The sequence below is a fragment of the Vicugna pacos genome, chromosome 23 (genome assembly GCF_048564905.1).
Source record: "Vicugna pacos chromosome 23, VicPac4, whole genome shotgun sequence".
In the NCBI taxonomy this organism is placed as follows: domain Eukaryota; kingdom Metazoa; phylum Chordata; class Mammalia; order Artiodactyla; family Camelidae; genus Vicugna; species Vicugna pacos.
In genome coordinates this window covers 4,662,356-4,682,319 of record NC_133009.1, presented here as the reverse complement: position 1 = coordinate 4,682,319, position 19,964 = coordinate 4,662,356, and the positions used below count along the sequence as shown (strand labels likewise).

The following is a 19,964-nucleotide window of genomic DNA, read 5'->3' as shown; positions in this document are numbered from 1 at the left end:
GGCTAACACATATCTTGTTTTTAAAGTCTATAGTCTTTTCTAGGTGATATGATCACATTATTTTATAATTTATGGCAATAGGAAATTATTTTTTATAATTATTGCTAAAATTCAAAGGAAGAGGTAATGTGCAGCATTGTTGATTTGCAGAGAATTCCTAAACATTGTATTTTGTTGTTCATGCATCTCCCCAGTCTTCTTTTAGACAAATGGACCCAGTTTTTTTTTTTTAAGCAGTGTTAACACTCCTATGAAAGGTTGCTGGCTTATCTTTGGTGCTACTTTTTAATAATTAAGTTGTTTTGAATTTGCCAAGTAGGATTTATTGCCTGAACTAAAATTTATTTCCTAATCTTCTGACAACTGAGAAAGGAGAAATTAAGTTTGCAGATGTGAGATGAAATATAGTCAGTGAATATGCATACTGATTCTGAATGAGAGGAATTAACTTGTGTTTGAGTCAAGAAACATAGTTTGCATGTAGTAAATTGAATTTTTCCTCTAACCGGAACCATTTGCTTAATTCTTCTTTGAACACTGCCCCTTCTCTGTTAAGAACACTAGTGATTTGCTATCTCTTTTAAAGAAGAAATCTTTTTTCACTTAGTTAAGCTCGGAATTCTTCAGATTTTTTTTTTTTTTGAATCCTGGAGAGGACTGTTGAAAGTGAGTGATTTAGCAATATTATTCTTTTAAAAGAACTTTAAAAAATTATCTTGTTTTTTTATTTTGGGGGGTGGGGGTGGAGAGAGGTAATTAGGTTTATGTCTTCATTTTTAGAGGAGGTACTGGGGATTGAACCCAGGACCTTGTGCATGCTAAGCATGTGCTCTACCACTGAGCTATACCCTCCTCCAACTTTTTTTTGTTATACAAAGTAAAACGTGCTTATTACATGAAATGTGAAGCAAAAAAGAAGAAAATAAAAATCATCCATAGTCCCAATACCTAGAGATAATAGTGTTAGAATATTCCCTTCTAGTCTTTTTTCCTCTGCGTACACACGTATGCGAGCATGTGTTTATAATTTTATTACAAAAAGCGAGATAATGCTGTGCCTGTTGTTTTATAATCTGCTGCTTTCATTTAACAAATGATTAATATTTTTCTAAGTCATTTAATTATAACATTTAAAAAATGAATTTATGAATAAAATACTAAAATCTACAAAGAGAAAGAATGAAATGACATTTTGGCTCATTCACTCATTTTTGTGAAATATATATAGCACATTGTTTTGCAGTTAGTGCTCAAAAATGCTGCAAATGTATCACCATTATTAATTTATACATTGGTCATTATTAAATTATTCATTGATCATTTATTAAGGCTCTTCTGTGTGCCAGACACTGTGCTATGAGTTGGGAAAGCTGAGAATATAAAATGAAGAGGGGACTGTTGGGATTAGGCATATGAAGGGAAAACTTTCTTTTCTATTGCCTGTATTTCTAAACAATTACAATAGGTTGATTTTTGTAATTAAGAAAATAAATGTAAAGAACTTCAAGTGCACACACGTGCTCACGCATGAATGGCAACCAGGATGAGTTGAGTTAGGGCCACATCACACACAAGTGACTTTTGTACTGATCAGGCAGTGAATCGAGAGGAGACAGGCATTCCTTGGGGCAGGAGCAGCATGTGTAAAAGCATAAAGGAATGAAAAACTGGGGATAGAAGCTAAGAAAAACGTCTTGTGTATAATGAGGACTGTGCACCTCCCCAAGCTTCTTTATCTCTGGAGGTTGTTGAATATTCTAGAGGCTTTTAATAATAGGATTGTCTGGCTGGTTTGTCTGGCTAGTCTGTCTGGACTGCTTAGATACAACCCTACTTAAATGACCCAATCTTGTTACATGGCAGAAGATTTCCATTTTTTTCATTAAATAAGAACAGACATAAAAATCTGTATTTAAGACTCAGAAATTACTTTGTGGCTTCAAATGAAGCTCTAACATTTGTATTCAAAATTGACCTTTAGTAAGAGCAGGAATGACCATAATCAAAGGGGTCACCTCTTAAATCTCACCCACCCTGTCACCTCTGTCTGAGTGCATTGATGTCCTATAACTCATTTCCTGTCTTTTGTGGCCCTAGTGCTACTTATCAAAATTGTGTGCAAATTCCCTTGGCTAACAGGAATGTTTTTTTGTTGGGGCCTGTCCAGTAACAGATTTGCAAGAGAGTTCATCATTTTTGTGATTAGTGTTTGGAATGTGTCAGATAATTCAGTTCATGATAAAAGGAAAGAACTCTTTTGGGGTGGCGAAATGAACATTCAGGAAAAGGGTGCGTGCTAACCAGGATGGCAGCCTGCGCCGGCTGAAGCCCACAAAGCCAACAGAGCTGCAGGTGTGCTTTTCTTAGTCTTTGGCCTCCACAAACACTGGCCGTGTGTTTCCCTGTGCCCTTCAAAGACATCAGAGTAGCAAGTCCTAGAAGTTTCTTTCTTTTGGAAGGTTGGGAAGAGCTCCCTTGTCATGGCTTTGACTCCTAGTAGTGTGTTGAGTGACCCAGAGGGCCACTGGGAAAGCTTTCCGACAACTCTCCGCTGTCATCAGATTGATCTGCCCAGATGACATCAATCGGAAATTCGAAGCCTGACCTATAAAGGTCAGTTAAAGAGTCCCAGGAAAATAATCATGAAATTTGAAAGCTTGAAGCATTTTTGAAAAATCATCTAACTAGACCGCCTCATTTGGAAGATTTTTTAAAAACTAAAAAACAAACAAACAAAAATTCGAAAAGGATGGGTAGCTTGTCTGATGTCCTCAGCGAGAGCAGAAACTGGAACTCTGGTCTCTTTGTCTCAGGCCCCAGGGTCTTTCTCCGAGCCCTGCTGAGGAAGTTGAGGTGAGGGAAGGATCGGGAACAGCTCAGCAGCTCTCTGCCCTTCTTGGCTCAAAGTGAGGAGACATTTTCTGACCTCCTTGGCTTTATATCACTTGTCCTCTGCCACACACAATCCAGCAATGTCTACTTTTTTTCCCATTGCTTTTTTTTTTAACTGAAATACAGTCAGTTATAATGTGTCAATTTCTGGTAAACAGAATAACGTCCCAGTCATGCATATACACACATACATACATATATTTATTTTCATATTCTTTTTCATTATAGGTTATTACAAGATATTGAATATAATTCCCTGTGCCAGACAGAAGAAATTCGTTTTTTATCTATTTTTATATATTGCCTTTTCTGATTGTGACTGTTAAAAAAATGATATTCTTTTAAACGACACAAAGATTTCAGAAAAGCATATAGAAAAAAGTCAACCCCTACCCTTCCCAGCCCCCACTTCCCCTCACCTCCGCCAGTGATTGAAACCAGTTTCTTCTGTGTCCTTCCAGAGGATACAACCACTGTGCAGAGACAACCACTGATGTGCCCTTTAATATAGTATTATTACTTTACAAATGTAATGAAATGAAGTAAGTAGAAATACAAATGGAAGTATACCATTTGGCGGGGAGGGTATAGCTCAGTGGTAGAGTGTATTTAGCATTCACGATGTCCTAGGTTCAATCCCAGTACCTCCATTCTAAACAAACAAACTTAATTACCACCCCCACCAAAAAAAAAACCCAAATTTAAAATTTATTTAAAAAAAAAAGTATGCCATTCACACTGCTCTTCACTTTGCTTTTTTCACTTAATTTATTTTGGAGATTATCTTCATTTTGATCCATAAAGATCAGTCCTGTCTCCTTTTTTAGTAGAGGCACAGAATTCCATTTTATGGATTGAGGTACCATCATTTATTTAACCAATTCCCTGCTCGTGTGCAGTAATGCTCACTGTTGAGCCAGGTAACTGTCAAACCCTTATAGGTATTTCCTTGTATGGTGGTTGGAGTATGGGGTTCTTGAATAGGGGATAAAATAGAGAAGAGGGGATTATAGCCTGCCTGCATTTGAGGGGACAGATTTGGGAACAGTAATAACAGGTTGGAGAAGACAGGTTGGAATGACCGGTTCCTTGGCCACTGGGGCCGTGCTCTAAGACCACTAGATTTGGTGTGGTCCAAGATCTTTTTTTATCTTTGTATTCTTCAAAGAATAAACAGATTCTTGGTAAATGTGGGCTAAGCAGTTACAAAAGAATGAGTGCGCCTGCCCTGTCAGTTAAAGTGGGGAGATGGACTCCTGTTTAAAGCTTTGCTCTGTGATGTATGCTGTCTGACAGCTGTTTCCTGCTTTAAAAATTGACAGGGAGGAGGGGAAATGTCAGTGTGCTTGGATGGTGGGGAAGTAGCCACAATAATGACATCTGTGTACCTCTGTGCAAGGGGCTGGCTAGACATAGCTCACTCCTCCCACCCACCCCACCTTCTGGCAACGGTGGATACTTCTGGCCTTGGGTTCACAGATGAAATTCAAGGCATAGGCAAGTATTATACCATTATGGTAAGAATGTATTTAAAGGGAAGAAGCATCTTAAAATTAAATTTGAAAAGCATTCTTATGCCTCTTACTTTTTTTTTTAAGGCCAGAAACCTAGTGGGGAGGGGTATAGCTCAATGGTAGAGCACATGCTTAGTATACATCGGTCCTGGGTTCAATCCCCAGTACCTCCGTTCAAATAAAGAAATAAGTAAATAAACCTAATTACCTCCCTCCCCCCACCCAAAAAAAAAACCCAAAATAAATTAATTTAAAAATAAAAAATAAATAAAATAAAATAAAATGTTTGTAATTGATTTAAAAAAAAACTATTTTAAAAAAAGACCAGAAACCTGCTTTGATTCACCTTTCTTAAGTATTAGCACAAAGCAAAGAAGCTTAGAGAAGGGCTTTTGTTAGGTTAACTAAGCAGGTGATTGAGGTATAAGGAACGCTTTTGGGCACCTGCTAGTTGCCAGACACTGTGCTGATAGTCACAGTCATGCTTGTAATGTTATTTCACATTCAGCACCCTTGGGAGAAAAGATACTATTATCCTCATTTTTCAGGCAGGGAAATTGAGTCCAGGAGTTAAGTGACGTACTCAAGGTTGGAAGAGTTGAGGAGTGGTAGGACTAGAATATCCCAACTCAAGCTTCTCCATTTTACTGCAACTAAAATGTCTGTCAGGAAAAGAGGGCACAGAAAGCAAAATTATATATTAATCCTTTTTGATGAATGAAACTCATCACTTGGAAATGTTAGCTATCTTGATTGTGGTGGTGGTTTCATTGGCGTATACATGTATCAAAATTCATCAAATTGTACATCTGAAATATGTATAGTTTACTGTACAAGAATCATACCATAATAAAGGTATTAAAAAATTCATCATGGACAATTAATAACCAATTAGGAATTATTAAGAAATAAGTTAATGAGATCATGAAAATTGAATTGGTGGTTCACAAAGGGCAAAAAAAACAGAACTACCCAATAAGCTCTTGCCTCCCTCCCTACTTTTGGAAGAAGTTCTCAGTTTTGATAATACTGAGTGTAAAACGGCAGAGAGGGGGAGGTGCTGGCAGTCAGACTACATGTTAGGAGTTAAGTTCATTTTGTTGATCTGGAATAGAACACACCTCTTTCTTTTCTTCTCTGTTGAGGAAAACTCCAGGTCATCACTTTAGCATTAGATGGCAGGTGAAGGAAGTAGGGTACAGGGAATGGAATGAAAGAAAATTAATTACCCAATATTGGGACATGGTTTAAATAAGGAAAGTGACCCTTATTGCCCAAGGAAGGATTTTTGAGGCTACACATAAACAGTTATTTTCCTGGCCCCCTTGGCTCCAGAAATCACTGAAAAGCCACTTATTCCTCCCTTGTCTTCGGCTGTCTCACCTCCCTTCAATGTGTATCTGCTCAGTTGCAACTGAAGGCTTCTAGTTCAATTCCACCAGGAAAGGCCAGGTTACTTTTCCCAGTTTATCACTCACACAGATGAGCGCTGATTTATGGGCGGGACAGGGAAGTGATAAATGACACGCCTGGGAACTCTGGGATGCTTCGCCTTCCCACACCCGGCTTACCTAGACGGAAAGCTTCCAACCACTGCTTCCACTATTAGGGATGCAGGTCATACCTTGACACAGCTTTTGCTCCTTCAGGATTTAATGGAACCCGGAAAGGTAATTCATCATACCTCTTTATCAGATTGTTATTTATTTTAATGGTTCACCGAGTGACAGCTGGAGTTAACTAGTGAGCTGTGAACATAAATGAAAAAAATGATTTCCGGAATCACAAGTATACACATGAGTGAGAGGGAGGAATTTGCATCTATCTCCTTTCAGAATTCTGGCTATTTTTGGAGCCGTCTACTTGCAGTTTCCGGGTGAATTTTGCCTCATTAGGAAACCTTTAGAGTCTCCTTGGGATAACCTTTCAAAGAGGAGCCTCTCACGGTTCAGATGTCAGTAGTGGATGTTTCCTGAAGGTGTTTCACGCTTGCTCCCTGACGTAGTGTTCCAAGCCTCACAATTAGGCATTGGCTGGGGATCAGGGTATCACCCAGAGAAGACTGACAGCAGGTGAGCCGGCAGCTGGAGCAGATGGGATGCGGAAAGTGACAACGGAGCCTATTTTCACACAGATGTTCTTGTGCAAAAGCACAAAGGAGCAGGGGGAACAGGTCGTGAGTAAAGCAACAGAAATGATTTGGTGCATGGCTTGTGTTTTGTTGGTCTTGTATTTAATTCAGAGGGTGGGGGGCACACTTGGAGGCTTGGTCTTTAACTGCTGAGGAGGGTTCTATGCAGAGAAGAGTGAGACTACTCATTTATTTACTTGTTTTTGAGCATTCATTGAGTGTCTACTAGCTGCAGACCCAGTACTAATCACCAGGGATGCAGAGAGTAACGAATGCCGTGGTCTCTGCCCATAGAGGGAAAACGCAGGAGTACAAAGCCTGTGTGATAGGGCTGTGTGAGCGGTGCTGTCATGGAGATTTGCAAAGAGCCACACAGAAGCATCTGGGTAAACTCGGGAGGGCCAGGATGTGCATCCCAGAGAAAGCAGCGTTTTTCTTCATTTTCACGAAGAGAGAGAGAAATAGATGCTCTTGGTTAAAAGTTCACACTGGACAGAAAGGTACAGAATAAAAAGAAGTCACATTTTTTTAACCCTTTCTTGCTGCCTTCATCCTAAGTGGTAATAGCCTTAAAATCAAAGGCTTGGTGTAAAATCAAATTATACTTTTTGCTTAGTACCTTAAGTGAAAGATAGAACTGTTATCATTGTAAATGTTTTATCCAGTTACCCCCTCAACTGCTTCATGTATCACCAGTGATTCACAGATCACGCTCAGGGAAACACTACGTTTTGCCCCCGAGTTTAGACGTGGGCATGACCCCTGACTCAGCAGATGAACCCTTGAAGCAGGGGACAACCCAGGCAAACTAAGATCCCTGCGAACAGCCGTTGGGTAGAGTGGGAAAGACACCATGTTGAGAGTCCAAAGGCCTGGGATCCAAATCTGGCATTACTACCCTACTGGCTTGCAACAGTTAGCAAGTTATTTGATACCTCCTTCCTCGAAATCACCGTCTCATCTGTAGGAAGGAAATAAGGATGTCTTCCCTGTGTGCTTTACAGAGTTATTGTGAGAGTCAAATATGTGCTAAAGTACTCTAAAAGACTCTTAAATTGCTACATACAAAGAATTAGTACTTTGAGGTTAAAAGCACACATTGTATTGGCAAACTATGTGTGCTTGGAAACATGCTCCACCACTCACTAATCCTTTGATCTAAAGCAACTTATTTAATCTCAGTGCCCTCATCCATAAAATGGGGATAATGATAATAATAGTTCATAAAGTTGTTTGGAAGATTTGATGAATTATCTAGGGAAGCAGAATCTCTCACTGGCCAGACAAGCGTTGAGAGAGGTCAGATCAGAAGGTACAGCACGGCAGTCGTATTTTGACTGTTAGAGCAGATGGGATTGCATTTCCATAAATCTCCTCTTGTGTTTGGAACGGCCGGTATGTGTGTATGCAAGGGGAGGGTGGCAGCCTCTCCCTCTGTGTGCTCAGAAATCCCAAGCTTTCCATGAAGACTCCCTGCAGAATAGAGGAGGAGGCCGATTACAATCTGGCTGAGACAAAGATGCTCTGAGTGCTGGGCTTGCAGCCGAGGCAGGGGCTGAGTCTGCCCTTGACTTGGCTCCTTGTGTGATGTAATGCATCCTGGGGTTGTCAGTGGAGGTGACGAGCCGCAGGTGTGTGTCCTCACACCAAGAAGGCAGCAGCTCAGTGAGTCCCTCTACCCCCTGCTCTTCTTCAGTGAAGCAGAAAGAGATGGATGAGGGGCTCTAGGAGCTAGTTCCTGACCCTGGCCGACGTGAAACTCCCAGGAAGACATAGAGCAGGGTGCTAATCCACCAGGAAAATCAGCAGCTGCCCAGATGCTCGGGGCCTTAAAGAAATAGAAAATGGAACTTCGTAGAAACTGGGTCAGTAACCAAAAGCCCTCTTAGAAAAGGAAGGTACAGCTGAGCATCTGAGATTTTCTTTCTTCTTCTTCTTCTTCTGAAATCTGATTGTTCTTTGTCCTCCTCCTCCCTTACAGAAAATGAAGGAGTACCTGGAGGGCAGGAACCTCATCACCAAGCTACAAGCCAAGCACGACCTTCTTCAGAAAACCCTGGGAGAGAGTGAGTGAGGGAGCCCTACCGGAGATTTGGCCGTGAGGGGAAGGCCGAGCCCGGGGCCCTAGTGCTGAGCACACCCCTCTGCCTTCAGCCAAGTGGACCGTATCTGGCTATATGAATGCATTGCTTTTCCGCGCTCGTTTGATGGGGAAGCACACGCCCCAGATGACTGCTTGAGTAATGGGGGAAGGCCAATGCTTAATGAAGCACTAATGTGCGTTGTCTATTTGTTTAAATGGAGCGTGCCTGCTCTCCACCCCACCCCCTCCTCTGCTGCGTCTGGAGCAAAGGAGCTGATGGGTTATTTACTCTCCAGACACTTTGGTAAAACTCTCAGCTCCTCTGTGGCAGAACTGAGGCTGGAGCAAGAGGGAAGGGAGCTGTAAGCTGAGCTCCCCAGCTGCTCGGAGGAGAGGATTGTCAAGGGCAGGGATGATGGGCTGACAGCCGCTGTCTGGAGCTTCGAGGTGGGGCCGCGGTCTTTCCTCCGTCCTGAAGGGTCCCAGTGCTAGGAGGCAACCCTCTCTCTCTGCTTTGGCCATGCCGGAGCTGTGGTACTGAATGGACTGTCTCCTCTCACGGGGTGATTTTAACCAGACCCTGGAAAGTAGCAAGGCAGAGGATGGACTGGCACTCTGGACTTTGTCTCCTCAGCTGTCAAACAGAAGGCAGAGGTTGAGAGAGAAGTGTCCCTGGGGTTTTTGGCACCCTGCCCAAGTCTCCTTGCCCAGCTCTCAGCATCCTGTGATTAATGGGATTCCCAGGTTGAGGATGCCTCTAAATGCCCGGCCCCTCCTCCCTGCCCCACTAATCTCACTTCAACACGGGGAGGGGGAGGCTACGTGGAATAGGTGGTAACACCAGTAAAAGGCAAAACCTGCACTCACTCAGCGGTCTAACATTTTCAGATAAATTCTTGAGCCCTCTTCAGACAAACTGCAGAATCTAGGAGAGGGTATGGCACTCATTGTATCATTGGCCCCAGGAATTAGAGCCCCGATTCTCATACCAGAGCCTCCTACCCACCCTTCTTGTCCTGTTCTCCTGCCCTGAACGATTCCCCCCAGACGATTCATTCTTTTATCTCTAATGTCTTTGATCTTGTGATTTTTAAGGCATTTTCTTTTATGTGAAGAAAGCCTGTTAAGTAACTCTGTTCTCTTTCCTCCCCACTCCCCAAGGGATTCAAGCTTAACAGGTTTAGGCACTGAGATCCAAACTTTGCTTATAGAAGATCTTTACTCTGGGGTTATCAGATTGCTCCATGGGGAATCGGAGGAGAGAAAGCCCAGGACTGTCTGAAGCAAGTTGTAACTGTGATTTCATTTTACCAAGATAATCTAAGCGTGGTCCATAAGTGGGGTGATGGGGAACAGGGCCTCTAAGTGTGAGAGAAAAAGAGAGTCTGTATGTATGTTTGTGTGTGTGTGTGCGCGCGCGCGCGCACACACGCGCGATAGAGAGAGAGAGAGAGAGAGAGAGAGAGAGAGAGAGAGAGAGAGAGAGAGAATGGGTTTGAAACACACACACAAGCACCAAATGTGCTACTATGAAAGGGTGAAGGTTGGTGGCCGTTCATTAGTGCTGCAAATGGCCTTCCTCTAAAGATGACAAGTTCTAGCAACAAGGAAAAAAATAGCTGCAGATCTTCCCATGTGCAGGTCATCATGTCCCTGCCTTCTGCACGTATTTGTCACTGTAATGCAAGAGCCCCTTGTTCTTGCCATGGAGGGATAATTGATGTGTATGAATATTCCGGCATGGAAATGGGACAGATGTTGGAAATAATGGCTCTGAATAATATTTTTGCAGATGAAAGCTGCGCCTTGAGGAAGAGAGGCTGTTAGGGGTGGGGGAGGGTGTTGCTCAAGATGTGCTGAACTGTAATCAACAATTAGCAACCTTTAAAGGCTAGAAAAAGCCCTGCCCTCCCCCCACCACCCTCGGAGTCGCCTTTCCAGGATCCTGGATGAGGGTGTGGGAACTGCTCTCTCCTTCTCCAGCTCAGCACCTGCTGATAAACCATCTTCCCTGGTTTATCTAATACTGTTCTAATGCAGACCAGGCTTGGTTAACTGTGGACCCAAAGAAAGCAACATAGATTACAGAATGGCCCATGTACAGATGCATATGTATTTTTTAAAAACATGAGGATACTTTGTATGAACATTAGGGTTTTCAATTCCATGTTTTAAGGCTGGCTCTGATCTATTAAACTGAGTATTGGGGCCCACTGTTGGACTGAGTACCACGGTTTGATGCCAGTGTCAGCATTTTAAATCTCATTTTTTCCTTGTCATTTCAGCCCAGCTTGATGGGAGTGAGAATTTACTATGAATCTAAAACTAGAACTTCCTTGGGAAGGGAGGGTATAGCTCGGTGGTAGAGCACGTGCTTAGCATGCACGAGGTCCTGGGTTCAATCCCTAATACCGCCATTAAAAATTTTTTTAATAAATAAATTAACCTAATTACCTACCCCCCAAATTATTTAAAATAATAAAATAAATTTAAAAAAAATTTAAACCAAAAAACCCAATATAGCTTCCATATATGCCCCATCCTCTCCCCAAATAACTATTCCTTCCACCCTCAAGTGTGTGAGAGAGTATGTGTGTGTGTGCGGGCGTGTGTGCACGCATGCACTCATCTCTCCCTCCCCAACACGAACACACCCAACGTACATTGAAGAGAAGCTGAATTTTATCTCTGGGAAGGCTTCTCATCATTTGTTCTCTAAGGCGTGATCTGCTTTGCTGTTGTTCCCCTGTTTTCCCTTTGGGACCAGAGTTGGCAAATCCAACTACTGGTTTCGGGACACCCACACCCCTGGGCTGGGAAGAAGCATCAGAAGTGGCACTGGCCCAGAAAGAGGCCCTGCGTGCTCTCTGCTTTTTGGTCTGGAAGGCCAGTCACGGTGTGATGCTAGTGGCTCCCTGGGGAGACAGGCAGACATGGTCATTCCTGGGAGCAAGTCTCCCTCTTTCACGCCTGCTGCTTCAACATGTGCTTTTTGCCTTTTGTCTTTCCAACAGGTCAGCGGACAGACTGCAGTCTGGCCAGGTAGGTGTGGCCTGAGGCAGCCCTGGGAGGGGATGAAGAGAGGCCCGTGGGGTAGAGCCATCACAGCCTGGGAAAGAGCCAAGGAACTGAGTTGTAGAGGCGTTTGGATGACTTTGCAAAGGATTGGCTCAGGGCAGGGGTGGCTTCCGTCCCTTGGCCTTGCTGACCCCATCTGGCCTCAAGTGGAAATGGGTTTGCGGAGCAGAACCCAGTGAAGGGAATTACCATTTGCTAAAATGGTCCCAGAGACTCCCGAAAGCCACTGCATTGCAAGGAAAAGAAATGTTCGATGCTGGAGGATGCTGGTAACCTTACAGTAGATTCTAGACTTCAACACGTGGGTTTCGGGAAGTCTCTGACCCAGGGAAAGAAGATCAGAAGATAACACTTGGCCTGAGATTGTTTTATACACGAAAAAGATGATAGCCCCTAATTAGGGAGTGTTGCTGGCTAATGAAATATTACACTGCATTGCTTGCCAACAGCATTGGTAGAAATCCTTGCCTGATGTACAAGTGTGCCTCCCTCCCAGTGTTTCCCCACCTTCCCCTCCTCCCATCCCAGCCAAATATTTTCCCTCTTAGTCACAGTGCTGCTATGAGAAAACTTAGTGAGTTGGCGGAGAGCAAGGCATTCATTCAGCCAACGGTTCTTAGATGCCTAAAAATGTGCTGATTTAACGGGGGAAAGTGCTTTATTGGGCTGGACTCCTTAGAGACCCCGGATTAGCCCATTATATAAACCACTTATATTTGCCAACACACACAATGATCATGAGGCCATTTACAATTACGGGCTCATTATTTAAAGATAGCTTCATTTGGCTTTCATCGTTTTGTCATTATGGATTACAGTAAAGACCCCATTAATATATTAGCCTTGTTGACTGGAAGGAACCAGGATAATGGGACTCTGTGGAATATATCTTCTTGATGATAGAGTCCTAGTGTAAGTTCACCTGATGTCCCGTATCTGCGGAAGGCTCTGTGGGAGTGAAAAGAGCTGAGCTGACTTCCTGTATGCTGTTATTCACTGTGTGACGTTGGGCTGCTCTTTTGCCCTCTCTGAACTCCAGTCTTCTCATCTGTAAGACAAGAAGGAGCATTCCACTAGATCCCAGGAGCTCCAGGATTCCAAAGAGGTTCCTCAGGAGCAGGCTGGTGGAAGGGACAGACGGAGCCCAACAGCCAGGCTCGCTGCTCTGCTTGCTTGGGGGAGTGTTGTCTGAGTCAGACTCCCTCGGAGAAAAGACTGCTGAGGCTTAATACAGCTTGAAGAGCATTGACCTAGAGGCTCCCCAAGGTTCCTTCCAGTCTGGAGCCTCTAAGTTCCAGGAAAATGGTTCCCTATCTTGTCCCTGTAGATTTCCAAAGAAAAGAAAACCATTGCTTCCTCTGGTGTTTACTGGGTGTCTCCTTATAAACAGAGAGGTCGTCCTGTTTCCCGACCCGTCTATATTTATATGTTGGCAAATTGAGCCAAATCCCTACGGTTCTGGTTTTGAATGGTGGCGTTCATTAAAACCAGAGACCTCTGTGCTTTTGTGGGGAATGCTTTATTGGGCTTTATTTGGAAAGTGGTTTTTCGAGTTTCCTAGCCATTGCTGACACTGAGCTGAATGATGTGGCTGGTTTCATTAACCGCCTCCCGGATTGTTTTTAATCCCTGTTTTCTCTTTTTCCTCCCGGTTGCTGGATCTGTCCTCTCTGGGTCAACCACAGGCGTAGCTCAACTGTGAGGAAACAGGTAAGGACCCAGCAAGAACCAGGCCTGTCTGGTGGGACAGTGGTCCCATCCCAGACGTTGGTGGAACTCGGTACACTGAGGATGGGACAGACACTTTTCTGACTACATGCCTGCGTTACTGTTCAGTCATAGTATGTTTAATATGATGATAATTTCATTGATTTCATTGGTTTAGCCTGGGGGGGTGTGGCCTTTCTGACTCATTCCTCTCCTCCCTAGTTGGTTGCCCTCTTACAGACTGAAGATCTGGTTGACTGTGGCAGAGTATGCCAGAATTGTCCTCGGTATCACTTCCTTAGGAGACCGTGAAAGAGACTTCACATTTCGTACTTGTATGTGCCGGTATGTCAGTAACTCACAGCAGCCAGTCACCTAGACCAGGGTTTGCAGGGTTTTGTTTGTTCATTGCTGGTGGCATGGACATCCTGGACGTATTTCTAAGACATAATAAAAATGTAAAGATAAGTCTGATCTAGAAATGATAAGCAAGAGACGTTGAACCCTGCAATTTGGTGCATGATCGTCAGTGTTGTATTAAAATCTGACACTGAGCAGCGAGCAGAAAGCTCTCATGACCCCCATTAGGAGGAGTTTTAGCACAGCATGGACAATCAACATCAATGGATAGTCTTAAACAGCACTTGGGCCTGTTTAAAAAAATTAATTGAAGGTTTTTTGTTTTTTTGGTTTTTTTTGCAGTAGCAAATTTGACTTCCTGATTGTACTTTATGGCAAATACTAAAGTGGTTTTGTGTCCCCTAAGCTCAGACCAGCTATGCAGCAGGCAGTTAGCACGGAGAGGGTGGAGAGAGCTCAGAAATACCTTTGTGTGTACTCAGGGGAAAGCTGATCCAGGCTTTAAAAAATCGTTTTGGGTAATTCACAGTGGTTGTAGCCACAGGGAGAGAATGGAAGGTCGAGGGCACATGGTTTCTGTGGTGGTGGCAGCCCCTGCGGGGTCTTCAGCTGATCTGACTGCTTCAGCTGGCTGGGCGGGTGGTCCAGCTGGGGAAGTTGATAGTGTAACCCTCACTTGTCTTAGCTTTGCTGTCACTAATTTTTTTTTCCTTCTCTATTTTGGATCTCGTTTGAATGAGAACACCATCAGGTGCAATTACACATTTTTTTAATTTTAAAAGTTGATTGCCACTCTCTTTCCTCTTGTTCCTCTATTTCTTTCTTCTTTCCCTTTCTCCCATGATTTCGTTTATAGTGAGAGTAGAATGGAGTGACTCCCAAGGATAATTTATTACATTTCAAATGAATAGGTGGATATCTTAAAGAAGGAGTAAGCTTTTTTTCCCTTTTAAAAGTCAGAACAGGATTGAACTTGAAGTTTGTTCCCTTTATGTTCCTTTTAGGATTGAACTTGAAGTTTGTCCCCTTTATGTTCCTTTTAGTTCCTGGACTGAAACTGAGCCTCCTGCGTATAGATGGAGCATGAGTCTGAGGGCTTCGCAGCCCCCAGTCTGGCTCAGGGGTGCCAAAGGCTACAGTCTGGCAGGTGATATGTGCCCCTGGTTGGGCTCATAATCAGAAAGGAATGGCACCCATCTGGTTTGCATCCTGCTGTGCTTACACAGTTGTCAGGAAAACTATATTTGCCCGGTGCTAGATTTGTGTAAGAGTTCCAGGATGCACCAGAAACCCAGATCAAATAAAGTCCTTTTTTTCTTTCCATTTCTCTCTAGCAGCTCATGGTAGATCAGTGAAGAGTTTTTCTAAGATAGTCAGGGAGATAAATAATAACTAACCTGGAAGATGAGTAATCTTGTATACGTAACCAGGAAATAAACTTTTTTTAGTTATTTACAGCAAATAAGACAAACAAGAGGAAGAATCCAGGAGCTTTTGTTTTTGAGGGTCTCTAATGGGTTCCAGTCATTTTTGATACTAGCAAAGCCTGGGTTCAAACCATCCCAAACTTTTCTTCAAAAAGAGATGTGTCAAATGCTGCTTCCAAGCTTTCCCTGCGCCCTTCAAGCCCAGAAGTTTCTCTTTCCTATTACTTTCATGTCTTCTTTGGTGGCCTGTCTTTCTCCATCCCTCGAAAGTTAGGCATTTCCCCAAGGCTTGGTCCTCTTTTGACTTCTTTGTCTTTGTCTTGTCGCTTTTGTTGCCTTAGATGAATCTGTCTCTCTTTTTCTCTCCTTCCTAAGCATCCACTAGTTCTATAATGCTGTCACCTGAGCCTTAGCATCTGACTCCTCCTGACTGGCAGGACGTCGATGCTCTAGAGTTGGGACAGCACCTCCTACCCTCAGCATCCATCTCGTCACCTTCCTGCCACATTGTCAGTTCCTTAACACCTCCTCTAACTTCTCTGCTTCTCTCAGTGGGGACCCTCCATTCTTCACAGTCCCTGAAGCCCCACATCATATCTTTGATGCCTCTTTTTTCCTCATCGCCCACATCTGATCAGGTAACAAGACTTGTATTTTCTCCCTTGGTGAAAACAGAAATCTAACAATTGTAATGGAGATGAGCACCTGGCAAAATCCTAATTCTCTCGCTTATGAGAAGTTATGCCAGGCAATGACATATTCGGGCATTAACTGGCCACCTGCCCGATTGTTTTCCCCTGCAGATCACTGGACCCCTGCTTTACTATCTTTTCCAAATTATGTCTGCTAACTTTCTCCCTCCACTTTTGGTTTAATGTTCCCTTAATCTGACTGAATGGGGATTTGACCTGATTGTCCTTAAAAGCCCCTTCCAACCTTGGGATTATATGACCAGAACTACTGTGAACTAAAGAATTAAACTGACATGGATTCCAACATTGAAGAAGGGAAGGAGAGAGGAAGGAAAGGAGAGACAGACACTGAACAAGAACTCACATAGACACTGCTCACACAGCTGTGTGCAGGATCGATGGGGAAATGAAGGTCTTCACCAGGACGCATCCTGGGGGAATGAATTCACTTGGAGCTCAGAAGTGCGACAGTGAGAGAGAGTCTGAAGCCTTCATGACTTTATCCCATTTGTTTTTCTTTTTAATGGAGATTAAATCCTGGGGAATTGAACCCAGGACCTCATGCGTGCTAAGTATGCGCTCTACCAGCTGAGCTATCCCCACCCCTCTTGACTTTGTCCAGTTTTTGCTCCCACCGGACTCTGGCTCAGGCTCCACTGGATGCTCTTCTGCAGTGGGCAGGTCATCTCTGGCCCATCTCATCTACCACATGTTGTCCTCTGGGCCACCTCTGAAGTACTGCTGGCAACACGAACATGCAGGTTAATATCCTTGGTGCTTTGCTTTCTGCCACCCCGCGGACTTCCTTCTTCGCTGTCATTGATGCTCCTTTTCCCACAAGTCTAGGCAGAATTTTACACTCACGTGACTTGTTGAAGCCAGTAACCTGTGAGCTTCCCAGCCTCCCTCCCTCTGAAATATAAATTTATGAAATATAAATTTAGGGCCAGAAAAACTTACAGACTCTCCCATCATGTCCTCCTTATCACTGCCACTACTATTTATAAATGAAAATATAATAAAAACATTTGTAAACAGAAAAAGACCTCCAAAAATGGGGTTTGGTTTTTATTAGTAGTATTATTAATGGTGGAAATCAGTTTCTTCCTTAGACTATGGGAGAGCTGACATGATTCTTCCTCTGAGATCATCCTAGGCTGACTGGCCAAATTTAGTGATGGCAGCAAGAGGGCAGACACTTCACTACTGAAGCTGGAGATCTGGAGGGAGCAGATGGGTGTGGGGCTCATGAAGATGAGTGTTTGGGTCGTTGAGACCTTCCTGACTCCGGCTCCGCCTTGGTGCGCTCGGTACTCCCTCTGGCAGCATCCTGGGTTCCCAGCAGGCCTACGTGCTAGAGGCCACACCATCTCTTCTCTCAGCCTGACTTCTTATGAGACCCAGCTGCTTCCCTCACAGCAGCCAAAGCCCATGGCTACAGCTAAAAATTCAGAGCCAGAGGAGGGGCCAGGCAAACCTGTGAAATGAGCAGAAGGCACTTGAGGACCCAGTCTGTCCCAAACATCGAAAGCCCTTTCCAGCTAGGTTTACCGTCACTCTGCCTGATCCCTTTCTTCCCTGTGAGTTATTGTGCATTTAGCTGCATTACAAAACCCTACCAGTTTTCAGTAATGTTTGGTACGCACACCTGGCTATATTTACCGAGCTCCTCAGACGCATGGCGTAGTGACATGCTCCGTCTTGGGGGAGACTGCCTGGGTTTGAATGCTGGCTTCCACTTACCAGCTGTGTCACCATAAGCAGCTACTTCGGCTCATTCAGCCTTCACTTCCTCATTGGTCAAATGAGGATAATCATAATACACACCCCACAGGGTTGTTACTGGGACCAGTTCATCTAAAGCACTTAGTTCCTGGGCCAACACCCATGTAAATTCCTCTGTAGATGGTAAGCACTCCATTCATGTGCCAATAGGAAATATTACTCTCTTCACCACCAGTTCCCCTCCCTGGTTTGTAGATGCCAAATTAAGACCCCAAGAAGTTAAATAAATGACAGCAAAATGGCTGAGCAAAGATTGTTATCTGGGAGGCCTGCTTAGTTTTGCACCAATTAGACTCCACTGTTTCCAAGAGTTTCCTTAAAGTTTCTTACCTTTTAAAAGCTTTTTACCTTTTCTTACTCTTACCTATTACCTTACAAACCCCTTTTCTTCTTCTTTTTTTTCCTTCTTTAATGGATGTAACTGGGAATCGAACCCTGGACTTCACACACTAAGCATGTGCTCTACTATTGAGCTATACCCGCCCCAAACAAACCTCCTTTCTGTTGCTCCCATTGGTTCGTTCTGCTACCTTCCACTGATATTAACTGAGCACCTGTTATGTGAGAGCATCACGGCCAGCACCAGTCACCAAGAACTGACATGAAGTCTGCCCTGTGGAGCTCAAGCTTTAATGGTGACAAATGCAAACAGATATTCATACCCACACAGTTAAGTCACAGTCAGGGTGTGAGGGCCAAGTGCAAGGTGCTGAGACCCTGTAGCCAGCGATCCTGATCTTAACTGGGGACTCTGGAAAACATCCCTGAGAAGTGACACTGAGACCCTGGGGGTAGGGGACCAGAGGGAGGAGGGCATTGCAGTAGCAGGAGCAGTTCCTGCAAAGCCATGGGGAAGGGAGGACTTACTGAGGAGCAGAAAGAAGACCAGTATGGCTGAAACAGAGATGGAGGGGAAGAGCAGAAGGAGACAAAACTGGTGGCAAAGGCAGGACCCTGGACACGCAAGGCAGGGTACAGAAAGTAATGAGAAGTCTCTGAAAGAGTTTAGCCTAGAAAATAAATGATGAAATGTGCACAAAGATCACCTAACCACATTTGAAAGAAGAAAAACTGGTTTGGGGAACGACGGTGGTGGGAATGGAGATACTGATGGATTGGACTGGGTTGGTGGCAGTAGAGATGGAGAGAAATGAGTGCATTTGAGAGATATTTGGGATGCAGACTTGACACAATATATGTGTATGGATGGTGGATTGGATAGCTGGGAGTGGGGCACTGGTTTGGAATAAAGGATGATCAGTTCCATTTGGGACATGCTGAATTTAAGGCTTCTGTGTGGCATTCCAAGTAGACGCTGGTGCATGTGCTTTGGAGCTTGGAGGACAGGCCGGATGCTTCTTTGTGGACTGGCCACTGATCCGGCCGAGACAAGTTCCACACAGTTTGGCCCATTTTCTCTGACCCTGGGCAATCTCTGTTTAAAGATTCTAATGTTGTGTTTCTCTGGCTTTTCAGGATTCCAGCCAGGCAATTCCTCTGGTGGTAGAAAGCTGTATCCGGTTTATCAGCAGACACGGTAAGCAGGATCCCCGCCTTGCCCATATTTGTGCGGAATCGGGAGGAACTTCCAGGAATTCTTTGTTGAATAAGAATAGAGATTGGCTTCCCATCCTGACAGTCTGAGAAAAGGAATAAAATCTTATTTGTTCACATAACGTTTGCTACCTCAAAATGGCCACATCTAGACACTGAGGACAAGACAGCATATAAATTGACCCCAAAATGCCTCAGCCACTTACCACACTTCCCTTTCTAGCTTGAGAGTGACTTCTAAATTATAGCTGTTATGAGAGTAGGTCTAGCTGGCCCAATGTGGTGACAGCAGTTTCGCCATTACTCACCATCTTTGCGTGTATCAGTATGTCCCACTGCACAGCCTTGACCATATGTCACATTGGCTTTCCGCATCGGACTGCTTTGAAAACAAAGTCCTCTTATAATGTTACATTGACTCCTAGTCATATCCAGTTTGGGTTCTGGTTTGGTCTCATTGGATACAACATCACCAGAGCTCAGTTAGTAGCCGATCTTAAAGTTGTAGCCAACATTTGAGAGTCTGCGGGGACTGGCTCCTTCTAAGTTGAGTTACTTTATCTTCTGTTTAGATGAGGCTGAATCTCATAAACTCCATTCCTCACCTGCTCCTAGGCTGATTAGACAGAATTTCGGGAAAGAGATGAATAGCCAGAGAATCAGTCTTCCAAGTATAAGCATATTTAGAAAGTACAGCTATCTGAGCATGCGTCATGAAGGTTTCTAGCATCAGAAATTGTT

General features: G+C 43.9%; 1 protein-coding gene across 7 annotated transcripts in view; it reads left to right on the top strand.

Annotated features, from left to right (window-relative positions):
- SRGAP2 (SLIT-ROBO Rho GTPase activating protein 2) overlaps nt 1–19,964 on the top strand; it is a 233,911-nt gene that overhangs the window by 176,422 nt on the left and 37,525 nt on the right. For all 7 annotated transcript variants that reach the window (XM_072948342.1, XM_072948340.1, XM_072948339.1 and 4 more), the window contains exons 11-14: nt 8,519–8,603; nt 11,635–11,662; nt 13,384–13,408; nt 19,146–19,206. In XM_072948342.1, coding sequence (XP_072804443.1) covers nt 8,519–8,603; nt 11,635–11,662; nt 13,384–13,408; nt 19,146–19,206 — 199 coding nt within the window. The remainder of the gene's footprint in view (nt 1–8,518; nt 8,604–11,634; nt 11,663–13,383; nt 13,409–19,145; nt 19,207–19,964) is intronic.